This window comes from Pseudophryne corroboree, chromosome 7 (genome assembly GCF_028390025.1).
Source record: "Pseudophryne corroboree isolate aPseCor3 chromosome 7, aPseCor3.hap2, whole genome shotgun sequence".
NCBI classification, from domain to species: Eukaryota; Metazoa; Chordata; class Amphibia; order Anura; family Myobatrachidae; genus Pseudophryne; species Pseudophryne corroboree.
Window position 1 is genome coordinate 1,789,223 of NC_086450.1, and position 12,569 is coordinate 1,801,791.

Genomic DNA, 12,569 nt, shown 5'->3' on the forward strand with positions numbered 1-12,569 from the left:
GGGGTGGGGCGGGTTCCAGTGCTTAATGTTTCCTGACTATGACGGAACCGATGTATGAGGCGCCCAGAGAGCAGAACCCACCTTAAGTGTTCCTTTCCCTTCCAAGCTGCTGTGGATGACTATATGCCCATCCCAGGAGATGGCCACATTAGGAATAGTCATGACAAGTGAGCTGTCGCTCGGTGGTCTAATGGTCCTCATGTATTGTCCTCTTCTCACTGTATGGATAATCACTGTACCATCCTGAGGGCAAGAACAAGGGTCACCAGAAACATCCACTCTGCATTGTCTAGGTGTAATGAGGAGAAGAGGGGACCTTACCTTGGCTCCAGAGACCGCCGTATCCAGCTCCGTGCTGATGCCGACACTAGTAATTTCCTCTGTGTGTCCGTACAAGATCTGCATGGGCTTAGGGAGCAGGTCACCAGAGCCACCGCCCTGTAGAGGAGACGGAGAGGTCACAGCTTAGTCTTCTATATAGAGATAATAGGGGCATCCACCAGCGTTTCCACCACGTTATTATAAACTCACCAGCTGCAAATCCACAATGTAATAACACCTCCACTATGAATATATAACAGGCCATTCATTCTGTTCTAGAATATACTCCGTACCCCGGTGTGTCTGTAGAGGAGACATCTTCCGCTGTGACGAGGGGCATTACAGGCCACCGACTACGCTGTGACGAGGGGCATTAGGCCACCGACTACGCTGTGACGAGGGGCATTACAGGCCACCGACTACGCTGTGACGAGGGGCATTACAGGCCACCGACTACGCTGTGACGGGGGGCATTACAAGCCACCGACTGCGCTGTGATGAGGGGTATTACAGGCCACCGACTACGCTGTGACAAGGGGCATTACAGGCCACCGGGTACGCTGTGATGAGGGGCATTACAGGCCACCGACTACACTGTGACGAGGGGCATTACAGGCCACTGGCTACGCTGTGACGGAGGCATTACAGGCCACCGACTACGCTGTGACGAGGAGCATTACAGGCCACCGACTACGCTGTGACGGGGGGCATTACAGGCCACCGACTACGCTGTGACGAGGGGCATTACAGGCCACTGGCTACGCTGTGACGGAGGCATTACAGGCCACCGACTACGCTGTGACGAGGAGCATTACAGGCCACCGACTACGCTGTGACGGGGGGCATTACAGGCCACCGACTACGCTGTGACGGGGGGCATTACAAGCCACCGACTGCGCTGTGACGAGGGGTATTACAGGCCACCGACTACGCTGTGACAAGGGGCATTACAGGCCACCGGCTACGCTGTGATGAGGGGCATTACAGGCCACCGACTACACTGTGACGAGGGGCATTACAGGCCACTGGCTACGCTGTGACGGAGGCATTACAGGCCACCGACTACGCTGTGACGAGGAGCATTACAGGCCACCGACTACGCTGTGACGGGGGGCATTACAGGCCACCGACTACGCTGTGACGGGGGGGCATTACAGGCCACTGGCTACGCTGTGACGGGGGGCATTACAGGCCACTGGCTACGCCGTGAAGAGGGGCATTACAGGCCACTTACTACGCTGTGACAAGAAGTGAGAATGATTATAGCTCTGTTGAGAGTGGGGTAACAGCAGGCCCCAAACTAGAATGATTATAGCTCTGTTGGAGTGGGGTAACAGCAGGCCCCAAACTAGAATGATTATAGCTCTGTTGGAAGTGGGGTAACAGCAGGCCCCAAACTAGAATGATTATAGCTCTGTTGGAAGTGGTGTAACAGCAGGCCGCAAACTAGAATGATTATAGCTCTGTTGGAAGTGGGGTAACAGCAGGCCCCAAACTAGAATGATTATAGCTCTGTTGGGCATGGGTAACAGTGGGCAGCTATTAGTATGATTATAGCTCTGGTGGGACTGGGGTAACAGCAGGCAGATACTAGAATGATTATAGCTCTGTTGGGAGTGGGATAACAGCAGGCCCCAAACTAGAATGATTATAGCTCTGTTGGGAGTGGGGTAAGAGCAGGCCCCAAACTAGAATGATTATAGCTCTGTTGGGAGTGGGGTTACAGCAGGCCCCAAACTAGAATGATTATAGCTCTGTTGGGAGTGGGGTAAGAGCAGGCCCCAAACTAGAATGATATTAGCTCTGTTGGGAGTGGGGTAACAGCAGGCCCCAAACTAGAATGATTATAGCTCTGTTGGAGTGGGTTAACAGTGGGCAGCTATTAGTATGATTATAGCTCTGCTGGAGTGGGGTAACAGCAGGCCCCAAACTAGAATGATTATAGCTCTGTTGGGACTGGGGTTACAGCAGGCCCCAAACTAGAATGACATTAGCTCTGTTGGGAGTGGGGTAACAGCAGGCCCCAAACTAGAATGATTATAGCTCTGTTGGAGTGGGTTAACAGTGGGCAGCTATTAGTATGATTATAGCTCTGCTGGAGTGGGGTAACAGCAGGCCCCAAACTAGAATGATTATAGCTCTGTTGGGAGTGGGGTTACAGCAGGCCCCAAACTAGAATGATTATAGCTCTGTTGGGAGTGGGGTAAGAGCAGGCCCCAAACTAGAATGATATTAGCGCTGTTGGGAGTGGGGTAACAGCAGGCCCCAAACTAGAATGATTATAGCTCTGTTGGAAGTGGGGTAACAGCAGGCCCCAAACTAGAATGATTATAGCTCTGTTGGGCATGGGTAACAGTGGGCAGCTATTAGTATGATTATAGCTCTGGTGGGACTGGGGTAACAGCAGGCAGATACTAGAATGATATTAGCTCTGTTGGGAGTGGGATAACAGCAGGCCCCAAACTAGAATGATTATAGCTCTGTTGGGAGTGGGATAACAGCAGGCCCCAAACTAGAATGATTATAGATCTGTTGGGAGTGGGGTAAGAGCAGGCCCCAAACTAGAATGATTATAGCTCTGTTGGAGTGGGTTAACAGTGGGCAGCTATTAGTATGATTATAGCTCTGTTGGAGTGGGGTAACAGCAGGCCCCAAACTAGAATGATTATAGCTCTGTTGGAGTGGGTTAACAGTGGGCAGCTATTAGTATGATTATAGCTCTGTTGGAGTGGGGTAACAGCAGGCCCCAAACTAGAATGATTATAGCTCTGTTGGGAGTGGGGTAAGAGCAGGCCCCAAACTAGAATGATATTAGCTCTGTTGGGAGTGGGGTAACAGCAGGCCCCAAACTAGAATGATTATAGCTCTGTTGGAAGTGGGGTAACAGCAGGCCCCAAACTAGAATGATTATAGCTCTGTTGGGCATGGGTAACAGTGGGCAGCTATTAGTATGATTATAGCTCTGGTGGGACTGGGGTAACAGCAGGCATATACTAGAATGATATTAGCTCTGTTGGGAGTGGGATAACAGCAGGCCCCAAACTAGAATGATTATAGCTCTGTTGGGAGTGGGATAACAGCAGGCCCCAAACTAGAATGATTATAGCTCTGTTGGGCATGGGTAACAGTGGGCAGCTATTAGTATGATTATAGCTCTGGTGGGACTGGGGTAACAGCAGGCATATACTAGAATGATATTAGCTCTGTTGGGAGTGGGATAACAGCAGGCCCCAAACTAGAATGATTATAGCTCTGTTGGGAGTGGGATAACAGCAGGCCCCAAACTAGAATGATTATAGCTCTGTTGGGAGTGGGGTAAGAGCAGGCCCCAAACTAGAATGATTATAGCTCTGTTGGAGTGGGTTAACAGTGGGCAGCTATTAGTATGATTATAGCTCTGTTGGAGTGGGGTAACAGCAGGCCCCAAACTAGAATGATTATAGCTCTGTTGGGAGTGGGGTTACAGCAGGCCCCAAACTAGAATGATTATAGCTCTGTTGGGCATGGGTAACAGTGGGCAGCTATTAGTATGATTATAGCTCTGTTGGAGTGGGGTAAACAGCAGGCCCCAAACTATAATGATATTAGCTCTGTTGGAAGTGGGGTAACAGCAGGCCTCAAACTAGAATGATATTAGCACTGTTGGAAGTGGGGTAACAGCAGGCCTGAAACTAGAATGATTATAGCTCTGTTGAGAGTGGGGTAACAGCAGGCCCCAAACTAGAATGAAATTAGCACTGTTGGAAGTGGGGTAACAGCAGGCCTGAAACTAGAATGATTATAGCTCTGTTGGAGTGGGGTAACAGTGGGCAGCTATTAGTATGATTATAGCTCTGGTGGGACTGGGGTAACAGCAGGCCCGAAACTAGAATGATATTAGCTCTGTTGGGAGTGGGGTAACAGCAGGACCCAAACTAGAATGATTATAGCTCTGTTGGAGTGGGGTAACAGTGGGAAGCTATTAGTATGATTATAGCTCTGTTGAGAGTGGGGTAACAGCAGGCCCCAAACTAGAATGATTATAGCTCTGTTGGAGTGGGGTAACAGTGGGCAGCTATTAGTATGATTATAGCTCTGTTGGAGTGGGGTAACAGCACGCCCCAAACTAGAATGATTATAGCTCTGTTGGAGTGGGGTAACAGTGGGCAGCTATTAGTATGATTATAGCTCTGTTGGAGTGGGGTAACAGCAGGCCCCAAACTAGAATGATATTAGCTCTGTTTGGAGTTGGGTAACAGCAGGCCCCAAACTAGAATGATTATAGCTCTGTTGGAGTGGGGTAACAGCAGGCCCCAAACTAGAATGATTATAGCTCTGTTGGAGTGGGGTAACAGTGGGAAGCTATTAGTATGATTATAGCTCTGTTGAGAGTGGGGTAACAGCAGGCCCCAAACTAGAATGATATTAGCTCTGTTGGGAGTGGGGTAACAGCAGGCCCCAAACTAGAATGATTATAGCTCTGTTGGAGTGGGGTAACAGTGGGCATTATTAGTATGATTATAGCTCTGGTGGAACTGGGGTAACAGCAGGCTCCAAACTAGAATGATTATAGCTCTGTTGGGACTGGGGTAACAGCAGGCTCCAAACTAGAATGATATTAGCTCTGTTGGGAGTGGGGTAACAGCAGGCCCCAAACTAGAATGATATTAGCTCTGTTGGGAGTGGGGTAACAGCAGGCCCCAAACTAGAATGATTATAGCTCTGTTGGAGTGGGGTAACAGTGGGCATTATTAGTATGATTATAGCTCTGGTGGAACTGGGGTAACAGCAGGCCCCAAACTAGAATGATTATAGCTCTGGTGGGACTGGGGTAACAGCAGGCTCCAAACTAGAATGATTATAGCTCTGTTGGGACTGGGGTAACAGCAGGCTCCAAACTAGAATGATATTAGCTCTGTTGGGAGTGGGGTAACAGCAGGCCCCAAACTAGAATGATTATAGCTCTGTTGGAGTGGGGTAACAGCAGGCACCAAACTAGAATGATTATAGCTCTGTTGGAGTGGGGTAACAGTGGGCATTATTAGTATGATTATAGCTCTGTTGGGAGTGGGGTAACAGCAGGCCCCAAACTAGAATGATTATAGCTCTGTTGGGAGTGGGGTAACAGCAGGCCCCAAACTAGAATGATTATAGCTCTGTTGGAAGTGGGGTAACAGCAGGCCCCAAACTAGAATGATTATAGCTCTGTTGGGAGTGGGGTAACAGCAGGCCCCAAACTAGAATGATTATAGCTCTGTTGGAAGTGGGGTAACAGCAGGCCCCAAACTAGAATGATTATAGCTTATTAGTGGTTTTTAAGGGAACTTTATATGATAACAATAAAACAAACTTGCTAAACAAATTAAAAAACAGGAGAAATTATAATTTATTACCGACCTGCTGTGAGATCTGCCAGATCATGCATGTTGTGTCCCGTGATCCAGAGATGAGGTGAATACCGCAGTAATCTGTGGCTAAGCAGGTCACTATGTCTATTACACAGAGAGACAGGACCATAGTATATTATATATATACACAGACATGAGGTGACAGTGCAGTAATCTGTGGCTAAGCAGGTCACTATGTCTATTACACAGAGAGACAGGACCATAGTATATTATATATATACACAGACATGAGGTGACAGTGCAGTAATCTGTGGCTAAGCAGGTCACTATGTCTATTACACAGAGAGACAGGACCATAGTATATTATATATATACACAGACATGAGGTGACAGTGCAGTAATCTGTGGCTAAGCAGGTCACTATGTCTATTACACAGAGAGACAGGACCATAGTATATTATATATATACACAGACATGAGGTGAAAGTGCAGTAATCTGTGGCTATGCAAGTCACTATGTCTATTACACAGAGAGACAGGACCATAGTATATTATATATACACACACAGACATGAGGTGACAGTGCAGTAATCTGTGACTAAGCAGGTCACTATGTCTATTACACAGAGAGACAGGACCATAGTATATTATATATATATATATATATATATATACACAGACATGAGGTGACAGTGCAGTAATCTGTGGCTAAGCAGGTCACTATGTCTATTACACAGAGAGACAGGACCATAGTATATTATATATATATATATATATATATATATATATATATATACACACACACACAGACATGAGGTCACAGTGCAGTAATCTGTGGCTAAGCAGGTCACTATGTCTATTACACAGAGAGACAGGACCATAGTATATTATATATACACACAGACATGAGGTGACAGTGCAGTAATCTGTGACTGACTAAGCAGGTCACTATGTCTATTACACAGAGAGACAGGACCATAGTATATTATATATATATATACACACAGACATGAGGTGACAGTGCAGTAATCTGTGACTAAGCAGGTCACTGTCTATTACACAGAGAGACAGGACCATAGTATATTATATATACACACAGACATGAGGTGACAGGGCAGTAATCTGTGACTAAGCAGGTCACTATGTCTATTACACAGAGAGACAGGACCATAGTATATTATATATACACAGACATGAGGTGACAGGGCAGTAATCTGTGACTAAGCAGGTCACTATGTCTATTACACAGAGAGACAGGACCATAGTATATTATATATTTATACACAGACATGAGGTGACAGGGCAGTAATCTGTGACTAGGCAGGTCACTATGTCTATTACACAGAGAGACAGGACCATAGTATATTATATATACACACAGACATGAGGTGACAGTGCAGTAATCTGTGACTAGGCAGGTCACTATGGGGGGTATCCAATAAGTCGTTGTAAATCTGCGCGGCTAATGGATCCCCAGGGTGCTATCCAATTAGCCCAGAGGGTCACCACCGCCCTAGTGGAATGCGCTGATACCCGGTCTGGTGCCGGTGGCCGCGCATAAGTATAGGCAGAAGTAATGACTGAACGGATGCAACGTGCAATGTTCTGCTTAGTAGCCATACACCCACGTTTATATGCGTCATAAAGAACAAGCAGAAAACCCGTGCGGGGGACAAAAATAGGATTTTGGTACTTACCAGGTAAATCCTTTTCTTTGAATCCATAGGGGGCACTGGAGTACTCTTGGGATATGGACGGGCGCAGCCGAACAAAGGCACTGAATATTTAAATTTAGGACTCTCCACCCCTCCATATCCCCGAGTACCTCAGTGTACGACCTCAGTGTTTTTTACTGAGCGAACAGGAACTATATAGAGAGGTTGACAATGGAGAATTCCTATAACATAACGGACAACAACAAAGTTGACCCATAACTTTACTGTCAACTAAACAGTTGACACCATAACCGACAGAACTTTATAATTTGAACCAATCGGTGAAAATGTGTTACCATAAGCTCCTCTGAGCTTAATACCAACTAGGTAAAACGTGTTACCCTAAGCTCCTTTGAGCTTAAAACAACCCAGGTAAAACTGCTCTGGGTGGGCGTCCAGTGCCCCCTATGGATTCAAAGAAAAGGATTTACCTGGTAAGTACCAAAATCCTATTTTCTTTTTCATCCACTAGGGGTCACTGGAGTACTCTTGGGACGTACCAAAGCTTCCCTCGTGGGCGGGAGAGCTGTTTGACACTTGTAACAGTAGGCAGCCAAAGCTAGATGCTGATGCCGCCACCATTCATAACGTGTAAACGTGCACAAACGTGGTGCACTGAAGGCTATGTAGCCGCGTCGTAGACGCTCCTCGACCCGCTGGGTCTGACATTCCCACAGAACCTGTGGGATGAGCTATTACTGACGTAGGCGATTGTAACTTAGCCTTAAAGTAAGCCTGACTTGTAGTCATTATTATCCAACTGGATAATGTCTGCTGAGAAACTGGCTAACTCCAGTTGGCAGCATCATCGAGAACAAACAACGTATCCGTATCACGTACTGTAGACGTTCGGGACATATATAAACGCGTAATGCGTGTACCACATTCAGAATTCTAGAATGTGCTGTCCACACAGGAACCACTATTGGTATATTGATGTGAAGAATACGAAAGCGGAATTCGTCCGAAGATCTGCTTTGTCATGAGAAAACTCAAATACGGTGGCTTGGAATACAAGGCACCCAAATATGAAAACAAAACTCTTGCCGAAGCCAAGGCTAGAAGAAAAATGTTTTCCCAAGTGAGAAACTTAATCCCCATTTATTGTAAGGGTTCAAAATATGAAAACTGTAAGAAATCTGAACCCAACCTCAAGTCACCTGGCGCTGTAGGTGGGATAAATGGAGTCTGAACTTTGATGACACCTTGTAGAAAGGTGTGTACAGACGCAATAGAGTCAAACGTCTTTGAAATAAGTTTACCACACAGATACCTGCACCCTCAGTGCAGATAAACGCAGTTTTCCATCCCACCCCGTTTAACAGAATACGGGTAACTTGAAGGATGATGTCGGAAACTTCCGAGCTTTACCACCTATGTAAGCACACCAAATTTTGTAATAATGAGCTGCCTTAAGCGGCTTACTAGCTCGTAACATGGTTGGTATAACCAATACTGTAATGCCCTATTTCTCAAGAGGGAGGTCTGAACCCTCACCCCGTCAACCGCAGCTGCGGTACATAGGTAATAGGTACATAGGTAACTATGGGTAACAGAACGTTCCCTGTTGTAACAGGTTGGACGTATTATGAGCGGGCCAAGATCGTGTGCAAGTATTCCTTGGAGATTCGAGAAGCAAGCTCTCCGAAACCCATGAGATATCACTAGTATGACTGTGACAAATGTCTTATGATCCGTTTTGGCAACGGAGAGAGCAGCGGAAAAATGGTGGATCCAGATACACGATGCTGAATGACCACACGAATGTGAGAGACTCCACCGCCACTGCCCTTGTTACACATACTGAGCTTTTGTAATTGTGGCGAGATGCCATCATGTATACATGAGGGTAACCCCCTTCTGTGGACTCACATATGAAACACCTGTGGATTTAATGTCCAGTTTTCAGGATCTAAATCCTGACGGGTGAGATCATCTGTGTAACAGATGTCCACTCACGGAATGAACCTCGTTGACATTTCCACATAATGGTGTTCTGAGCAATTGAGGATTCGAGTTACCTGCCGCATTGTCATGCGGCTTTTTGGTTCTCCCTGGTTGTTGTGTATGCAACTGCCGTTGCGTTGTCTGACTGCCCCTGGTCAGACTGAAAGCGAAGCATGTAGTGCATTGTAAAATGCACGGAGTTCCAGGACATTTATCGACAGCAATCTGTCGTAATCCGTTTTAGAACCTTTGTCGCTGATCTTTTTTAACTACAACTCCTGAACCTCTGCGACTCTCGTCCAGAGTATATACACCCTCGCCCCTCTGTGGGAAACGCAAGTGAAGGGCGTTGAACTAAATCGCTTTGAAACACATCATTATTCTTAACAGGTGAATACACCAATGTACCGCTAGTGTGCGTGTTTTGCACTAATTACTAGATGTACATTTGTTCTTACTGGTGTAGTAGGTAAATGTCTTTGATTTACCGTATTTATAATCTTACCTAGGAATTGACATCGTTTAAACGGAATTAGATGCGATTGTTTTTGAACTTGATCTGCCACCGCAGTATACATTAGTAGCGCAAGTTAGAGGAACTTTGTTGAGACAGAGTTCTTATGAGCAGATCATCTAAGATAAAGAAACTCTGTTGAGACAGAGTTCTTATGTGAGATGAGCTATCATCACCAACATCACTTTGGTAAATACCCGAGGCGATAAGAAACGGTAGACCTGAAATGGTTAATGGTTGTGGCGATTTGCAAACGCTAGAACCTGTGATGAACAAACCGGAATGGGTAAATACGCATTGTGAAGATCAAGTGCAATTATGCCATTTTGTGGCTCCAATAAGCAAATACTAACATGAGAAAATCCATTTTCCCACTGCAGTAAGTGACTTGCTGATTGAGATTGCGACGGAGCTGTCTGGTTTTTTCAAACAGAGAGGAATAAGTAACCCTGACTCTGTTGGTGTACTACTGCCTGGATTATAAAGACAGCTGAAAACCAGCAGAGACTAAATGGCAACCTGCCAAACCGTTCGACAGAGGCAGTCTTGTCTTTTAATCTGTAAATAGCTGAGACATCCATGAGTTGAAGTCTGGAAACCCCGCAAATGTAACATGTAAAGACGCGCTTCCACAATTGGAAAAGAGGTCATCAAATCACTGGCTTGCTGACTGTAGCGTCCTGTCGTTACAAGGCGTGACTGTTTTGTACCACCGTTTTGAAAAAAAAACCTGAAGTCTAAAGGGATTAAACGCCGGTACAAGTATTTGCGTTTTGATACTGGATGCGGTAATGGCTGAATATCAAATTTAGGAGCAAACAAGCTCTGGCCTTGTCGCGCTTAAACTAGCGACGATGAAAGTAACCGGCGTTAGCAGAAGCTTTACAGATATACTCTGCAGCTTCTTTTAACAGTGATCGTCATTGTTTCATACATAGAGTCTAGTGACCCAAATGTATCCTGGGTTTTTATAATGTTTGACAGAGACGCATTTACCAATGGCGGATCGCGTCATTTTGGAAACGATTATGTATGGTTGTCAAAAACCCCGCACTATCTGAGTGCTGGACTAATGTACCCTTCTCACTCGTTCGGTGTGAGATTTGACATAGAATCGTGCATTAAATTATAAGACCAGTCAAATAAACACTCTGGTACCCAAAGGGAAATTGGCCCTTTGGAAAGACTGTCTTTTGTTAGAGCTGGCGGAGTAACTTCCGAGACTCCGATGTTACCGCTCCTTTAATTTGAATTGCCAATGTTTAAAATTATTTTTAGTCTGCGCTAGAGCCTTACTCGCTATGTAGACAGACACCACAATAGGCAACAGACAGACACTTGCACGACCTATTGAAGTTATTATGTGTCATATATATATATCTTATTGCTGAACAGCATATTGATATGAAACTCATGGTTGTTTCTCTCTACGGAAATCTTTAGTAAAAGCGAAAGATTTCTTCGATGTGAAGAGAAACCAGAGTATTCTTTATGTGAAAAGCAGTTCACATGGGCATGTGAAACCCGACCCAAATTCCCACTAACACCCCTGCGCCTCTGGTGGCTTAGAGATGTAGGGCAGGAATGTTCCAGAATTATGTCGAAATACAGTTTACATGGCTAACTTATGTGAAACCTGAACCAAAATTCCCACTAACACCCATGCGCCTCCTTGTGGAGTAGAGGTGTATGGCCGGAATGTTCTGGAATTATAAACTGGAAGAAACAGTAATGATTAAAATGGCCCCCATGCCATGCTTACACTGAAAATCACAGGACAGATTACAATACCTGCTGCAGTGTTAATATAGGCTTAATAGCCTATTATACAGTGATAATCACAGGTCTAGTATACAGTAAAATACATGCAGTTTACAATACATGCCTTTAGTTAGCCTTCCAGTTAATATAAACACTGCCTGCAGTGAATTTTGTATTAACATTATATGGCAGCCTTAACAGAAAAACCAGGAAACATGGCTAAAAATGGCTGCCATGCTTACAGTTAGAAACATAGTTTAGGTTATGACACTGATAGCCTATAACTAACTGTCTGTTTAAAAAGCTGAACAGCCTATGACTTCTTAACCCATGCAGCCTTGCTATATGGTGCTGCTGCTATGGGCATTTACTCCCCCTCACCCCCCCTGCAGCTGCGCTGCTTGTGAGGTAGCTTCTCCCCCATGTTACCTGCAGCGGACGGGAGCGGGTGCAGGGAGCCTAGCGGAAGCAGGGGAGCGCTGTGTATAGCGCCGGGGAGCTGCGTCCGGAAGAGCGGGCGGCGCCTCTCCTACAGCAGTGGCCGGGTAATCAGCGGCGGGCTGCGGTGGCCGGGTAATCAGCGCTGGAAGAGCGTCCGGCGTCTCTGAGTGACGTGCGGCCGCTCCGAGCTGTTTCCCCTAGATAGCGACAGCGTAGAGTGGCTGGCTCGGGCGGCCTCGCAAAGCGGTGGCTGGATAATCAGCGGCGGCACCTGTAAGCAGCGGCGGGAGTATGTATCAGCGGCGGCCATCGGTAAAGGAGCACTTTCCCCACACAGCAGGGCGGCAGCGTGAGCTGACCGCCCTGACACCCCACCATACCTTGCTCGTCGTGCCGCATGTAGTGAGGGCTATGACAGGGCTTCTTCCTGTAAGCTCCGTCCAGCTTGTTCCTGGCTGTGACGGGGCTTTCTTCCTGGCTGTGACGGGGCTTCTTTCTGTAAGCTCCGTCCAGCTTGTTCCTGGCTGTGACGGGGCTTTTTCT

At 46.4% G+C, this 12,569-nt stretch overlaps 1 protein-coding gene and 1 non-coding gene across 4 annotated transcripts in view; both read right to left on the minus strand.

Annotated features, from left to right (window-relative positions):
* Positions 1-12,569, minus strand: part of NBEAL1 (neurobeachin like 1) — a 410,517-nt gene that overhangs the window by 5,464 nt on the left and 392,484 nt on the right. For 2 of the 3 annotated variants that reach the window (XM_063932593.1, XM_063932592.1), the window contains 3 exons: positions 5,698-5,792; positions 322-438; positions 82-243 (listed from right to left, as the gene is read on the minus strand). In XM_063932593.1, coding sequence (XP_063788663.1) covers positions 82-243; positions 322-438; positions 5,698-5,792 — 374 coding nt within the window. Of the gene's footprint in view, positions 1-81; positions 244-321; positions 439-5,697; positions 5,793-12,569 lie in introns of those variants that run through there. The other variant, XM_063932594.1, reaches the window with a different exon arrangement.
* Positions 11,191-11,310, minus strand: LOC134946909 (U5 spliceosomal RNA). The gene has a single exon (XR_010182474.1). It is a non-coding gene; the product is annotated as a U5 spliceosomal RNA (small nuclear RNA).